Source organism: Puma concolor, chromosome B2 (genome assembly GCF_028749965.1).
Source record: "Puma concolor isolate L17-30 chromosome B2, mPumCon1.1.hap2, whole genome shotgun sequence".
Taxonomy (NCBI): Eukaryota; Metazoa; Chordata; class Mammalia; order Carnivora; family Felidae; genus Puma; species Puma concolor.
In genome coordinates, this window is record NC_141671.1 from 23,855,954 (window position 1) to 23,861,603 (window position 5,650).

Consider the following 5,650-nt stretch of genomic DNA (forward strand, 5'->3'; position numbering starts at 1 on the left):
ATGCTATATTTCAGTCGTACTGATTTATTATTATTTCTTAGATGAAAGAGGACAAGTAGATTCTCCCCCCTTGCACAGTAATAATTGTACATTTGGTGTCTTAGTGTTTATTGTAACCAAGATTACTGAAAATAATGTAAACAGTTTTACCTGTACCCACAAGAGGTTCATTTCAAGTGGCAAACCTTACTGAAAGTTTAGCTACTTTATTAAGTGTAACTCTCAGCATCTACTGTTAAAAAATACTACTTTTCTAGAGCCAGATAAAAAGACCAGTTAGTAAATATTTTACCTTTTGCCATATAGCCTTTGTTGTATCTACTCAACTTTACTTAGCAGGAAAGCAGTCACAGATTATATGTAAATGAATGTGCATGGCTGTGTTCCAGTAAAACCTCATTTATGGAAACTGAATGTAAATTTCATATAATGCTCATGTGTCACAAAACAGTATTCTTCTTTTGAGTTTTTCCTGTTGTTTACAAATGTAAAAGCATTCTCAGCTCTCAGGCCCTACGAGAACAGGCTTCAGGCTGAATTAGGCCCATGGGCTGTGGTATGCCTACCCTGGTTCCTATACAGCAATGGTAGAAACCATCCTTCTTAAAGATTACCATTACAAAATGAATTGACTGTACTCATCATGTGCTGGAAAATAATGAAAACAAAAGAAAGACAAATTACCAAGGGGTAACCAAGGTGTGGTTAAAAATCAGGTCCTCAGCCAGGATACTTACCTGCCCTGCTCATACATAGCCACTTTATCTTGGCATCCACAGCATCAGCAGCTGAGTGACAAAGGCCAGTGTGCACAGCACCCATCTGGTTCTGACAACATGTACCTGTTGGGCATGCTTCATCTCCTATCAGGTCATCACTACCCATTGTGGCTCTGACTAAAGACAGAAAGACACCTGTCCATTCCACACACACACACACACACACACACACACACACACACACACACACCCTCCAATCACCCAACCACTGGAAAGTCCAGCTTCTCTGGCTGCTAAAGGCCCAGAGAAGTCTAGCAGCTATTATGTGGTCCGCCTATACAAGGGGGTTGAGGGCTGGTGACTGCAGCTTACACAGGTCTACGGGATTACTCTAATATATCAATTGACCAACCACCTCATTTTGGCAGGGGACAGAACCCTCCTACAAAACATTTCAAAGAACATTTTTGCCCAGAATAGGAAATCTGGGCCTTTCCACATCAGAGAGCAAGGATTGGAGGAAAGAAACTTGAAAATACTGTTAACTATTTGAGGAAGATCACCTGTCAAGACCTCCCAAACTCCCCAGGAGCTGAAATATAAAGTACAGCGTAAAAGAGTGTGCAAGTTGCCTTTACTTTTTTAAAGGACATGTGTACACATAGGCCCAAGTAATGTCCAGTCTGTGCAAACATCTCCCAGATCCCAGTTAAGAGAAAAGGACGGCCCAGCCCAGGCCCCACCCGGTTTTCTCAGAGAAACAGGCCCCTCTGCGAAGGCTCCCCTTCACGCCCACGGTCCAGTGCATTCTCCTGGCATGATGTGGCAGGATGCCTGTCCTTTCCCTGAGACTCAGGCATCTCCAACAAGCAGCAACGGTGAAAACACTTTGTCTATAGTTTTAAACAAATCCCAAGGTCTTACAATTAGGCGCAAGGGTCAGGAGACTTTTTCTTGGAGAAAGCTATGGCTCAGAATCTTGAGAATTTCTTCCCATTCTGACGCAGAGCGAGAATCCCAGAAGCAGCGGAGGAAGGCCTAAGCGAGGAGACAACGGGCGAGGAGTTTCGGTGCTCACAAGGCTCACTCGCCGGATCCGTCCTGGTGAAAGTTTGCCGTTGAACGGCTCCCTCCTTTCCTTCCCCGAGGTACGGGGCTCAGCAAATCGTCCCCGCAGGTCACCCGGTTGCTCTGGGGCGGCGCGCGGCCTGGAGCCCGGCCTTGGGCTCAGAGCGCGTCGGAAGGGCGCACATAGCGCAGCGTGTAGTTGGCCCCCGAGTTATTGTCCCAGTACTCGCCCTGGGCACAGCGGTAGCACACGGCGAAGTGGACCGCGGCGCCCGGTTCGTCCGCGTCTTCCCCCTCCTGGGGCTGCAGGCCGGGGGGCAGGCACAGCGAGAAGTGGAAGCGCTCGGCGCCTGGCTCCTCCTCGGCGCCCCCGGGCCCCCCCGACGGCGCCTCAGGTGGCTGTGGCTCCGCCGGCGGCTCGGGCTGCAGCTCGGCCGGCACGTCTAGGAAGGAGCGCCACTCGGTGAAGGTGTAGCGCACCGTCACGGTTCTCGGCCCGGGGCAGCCCAGCACCCGGCCGGAGCCCGTCACCTCCGCTCCCGAGGACGCCGAGCACTGCACGCGCTCCAAGCACACGCGCTGCCGCCGCAGTCTCTCGGCGGCGGCGCTGGGCCCGGGAAGCTCGAAAAGAGGCCGAAGCCGGGGAGGCGGCGCAGAGAGGGCCGCGGTCGCGGCCGCCGCGGCCAGCAGGCCGGGAAGCTGCTCCAGGTCTTGGGCGCGCATGGGGAAGCTGCGCAGGCGGGAGAGCACGGCGGGCGGCACCTGCGGCTCCTCCGCCTCGCTGAAGTGCTTCACGCTGGCCAGGCTTAGCCCCAGCGCGTCCGCGAACTGCACTCGCTTCTTGCACTTGGCGCAGCAGCTGCCGGGACCGTGCGGCAAGCCCTCGGCCCCCTCGCCGCCCTCCGGGCCGAGCCCCAGGCCAAGCTGCTGGCGCTGGCGCAGCAGCTTGGCCGCCTGCAAGATCGGGTCCGCGGGCAGGGAAAAGGAACGCGGGAGGCGGCGGCGGCACTCCAGCAGCTCCTCCAGCTCCTGGGAGGCGGCCTCTTCCTCCGCGGACAAGGGGTCAGCGTCGGGGCTCTGGGCTTCCGACGCGCCGCCGCCCTCGCCCCCCGGAGTGGGCAGCCCCTCGGCTGGCGGGGGCTCTCCAAAGAGCGCAGGTCCCTGTTTCTCCAAACTTAGCGCCCCCTGGGGCTCCATGAGGCTGTCTGGCCCCGGGACTGTCCGTATCAGTTCTCCCTGGAGACTTAACACCTTGGGTCGTTGCAAGGGCGCGCAGAGCCCGCCCCTGGCTGGAGAAGAGAAGACAGTCCCACTGCGTAGCCCCGGGTTTTAGCGGCGGCGACCCGGCGCGAAGTGGGAGGAGGATGCCAGCGTGGGGCCGGCTCTGGGGATTGAACCTGCCAGCGGCGGGGGAGGGCCCAGGGCGGGGAGGCGCAGGCCGTGGGAACACCGGGAACCTGGGCGGCGCGGGCCGGAGCTAGCGGGCGAGCTTCCCGAAGGCTGAGGCAGAAGGTGGAGACGGCTCTCTGGAAGTTGGGGGCTCCCTTTTCCCTCCCGCCCACCCCGGCGGGGCCCGCGTCGGTCCTGCTTCCGGAGCTCCTCGGGTGAACTGGCGCTCAGCTTTCGTGGACTCGGGCGTGAATCTGCCTTCCTCCGGCGCGTCAAGTTGCCCCAGGTCTGGACGGGTCCGCCCTCTGGCGGGTCGCAAAGCCGTCTCCTCCCGGGTGTCGCGGCGGCCGGGGAAGTCCCCGGGGGCAGGCGCGCAATTAGGGAAGCTCGCCTGCGGGCAAGAGGACCGAGAGCACCGAGCGCCTCCCTCGCTTTCTTTTCCTTCCTTCCCAAACTTCGGGGCTCCCGGGCTTCAGTCCCGCTCTACCGCCGGCCCGGGACCGGCGCGCTGGCCTCGGCGCTCCCGCAGTGGCGGCGCCCGGGGGCTGGGGCCGAGTCCGGGGCGGGGACGCGGCTCTGCGCCGAGAGCTGCCGGAGGCCATTAGCTCGGGGCCCGGGAGCACGTCCCCGCTCCTCCCCCCTGTCCCGCCCGCCGCGCTCCGGGGCCCCGAAGACCGGGGCCCCGCGGGACCGTCGCCGCGCGCACTGCCTCTCCCCGAGGCCCCGAGGGGCCTCGGCGTGCGCTAGGGCTGCGAGGCGGCCGACCTGCGGCTCTACCGGTGGAACGTGGAACCTGGGCACTGGGGAGACCTTCGGTAGTGAGTTTTTGTTGTTGGTTTTGTCTGTTTTTAAGGCTAACTTTACCTTGATCAAAGTCAGTGTCTCGCAAACATCAGCGCGCGTCGGCGTCACCTGGAGGGGTTGTGAAAACATTCCTGAGCCACCCTGGAGTTTCTGATTCAGTGTTGCTGAAAGTATTTCCAACAAGGTCATGCCGATGCTGGGCTCCAGGGACCGCATTTTGGGGACCTGCGTATAAACCTGTGTGGACGTGTGGAGTTACTTGTGTAAAAAGCTAGGGATTCTAGAAACAGATACAGTATTTCAGGGGAAAAAAGAAAAGAAAAAAAAAAAAGAAAGAAAAGCCAACCTACCCGGGTCATTTAACTGAGGCATGGTAACTAAAATACCGTATGGTCTGGCAGAATTTAAAGGGGCCAGCACCTTAGGCATTTTGGTGAGGCGGCAGGCATAAGATGGAGAGTAGGGAGTAAGGGTCATATTAATCACTAATATTGACTGAGCACCCAGCCATCAGCAAATGTTGGTTTGAACTGATCCTCCTTGCCTGATCTTATTCTCAGAGCATCATCCCTACTCTACAAGTGGGACATAGAGGTGTAGAAGGATTTTTCATTGCCCAGGCCTCACATCTAGGTGTGGTGGGATTTGAACCCTGGGCAATGAAGAGGGAAGAGTTCTCCCATCACTAGGAAGCCAGGGCTGGGGGTGTGATGCTCCTGAGGAAGGGGCTCTGCCATCCTCCTGTTAGGGTGGTAGGTCCTTGGGTGCCCAATATAAAATCGCATGATTGCATGTCAACTTGGAAGCTTACAAGAGGCACGTGATACTCTGTGTGTCTCTCTGAACAACTCCAAGATTTGGGGAAGAAGACATTATTTTTACATTTAGGTAAATATTTACATATTATGGAGTTAAACACAAAATTTGAAAATTATTTGGAAGATTAAAATAGGATTTCAAAGAGATTTTGAGGTTGTGGTGACCCTTTGGGCTACTGCCCTCATCAAGGCCATGTGCCCACTGCAGGACAAGGGACTTCAGGAGGTGAGGTGCCTAAGGAGTAGGACTCAAGGAGGCGTCAGTCTCAGGGTTATGCAGGGCCCTAGGCCCAGCAACTCTCTTTTCTTTTTAGTGAAAGTGTTAGAACACCTCACCCTCAGGGAGCTCTCAGTATATTGGAGGAGACCAACATTAATCAAAAAGCAAATACAGGCTTGGCCACACTAGCAGATGCTAAGAAGGATGCAACCTAGCCAGGGAGGCCTCCGGGAGGAAGGTGAGTGGGAGTGAACAGATAGGCCTGCAGGTAACATTTCAGCCCATAGTTGTATGGGCCCCATGTGGGTGGAAATTTGGGGAATGTGGGTGGAAGGGGTTCACATGGCGGAGGAGGCAAGGGGTCTTTCTTGAGTCTCTTTCATAAGAACACTAATCCCATCCATGAGGGCCCCACCCTCATGACCCAATTACCCTCCAAAGCCCAATCTCCTAAAACCTTCACATTGGGGGTTAGATTTCAACACAGGAACTTTGAGGGGACACAAACATGTACACTACAGCAGACACATTGATTGTTTTGAGGTGAAGACAATTGAGAAACAGCAGATACAGGAAGGGCTCTCCTTTCTACCCAAAATCACGGCATAGATTTCTTGTACCAGGAAAAGGAG

The 5,650-nt window shown here is 55.8% G+C and overlaps 1 protein-coding gene across 1 annotated transcript; it reads right to left on the reverse strand.

The window, feature by feature from the left end:
• Positions 1-1,336: 1,336 nt before the first annotated feature.
• Positions 1,337-4,188, reverse strand: PPP1R3G (protein phosphatase 1 regulatory subunit 3G). The gene has a single exon (XM_025917250.2). The coding sequence runs from the start codon at positions 2,982-2,984 to the stop codon at positions 1,947-1,949; it is 1,038 nt and encodes a 345-aa protein (XP_025773035.2). The 5' UTR covers positions 2,985-4,188; the 3' UTR covers positions 1,337-1,946.
• Between the last annotated feature and the right edge of the window lie 1,462 nt (positions 4,189-5,650).

Excerpts from the sequence above, each read along its gene's own strand:
- PPP1R3G (XM_025917250.2), bottom strand. The coding sequence starts at position 2,984 with ATGGAGCCCCAGGGGGCGCTAAGTTTGGAGAAACAGGGACCTGCGCTC.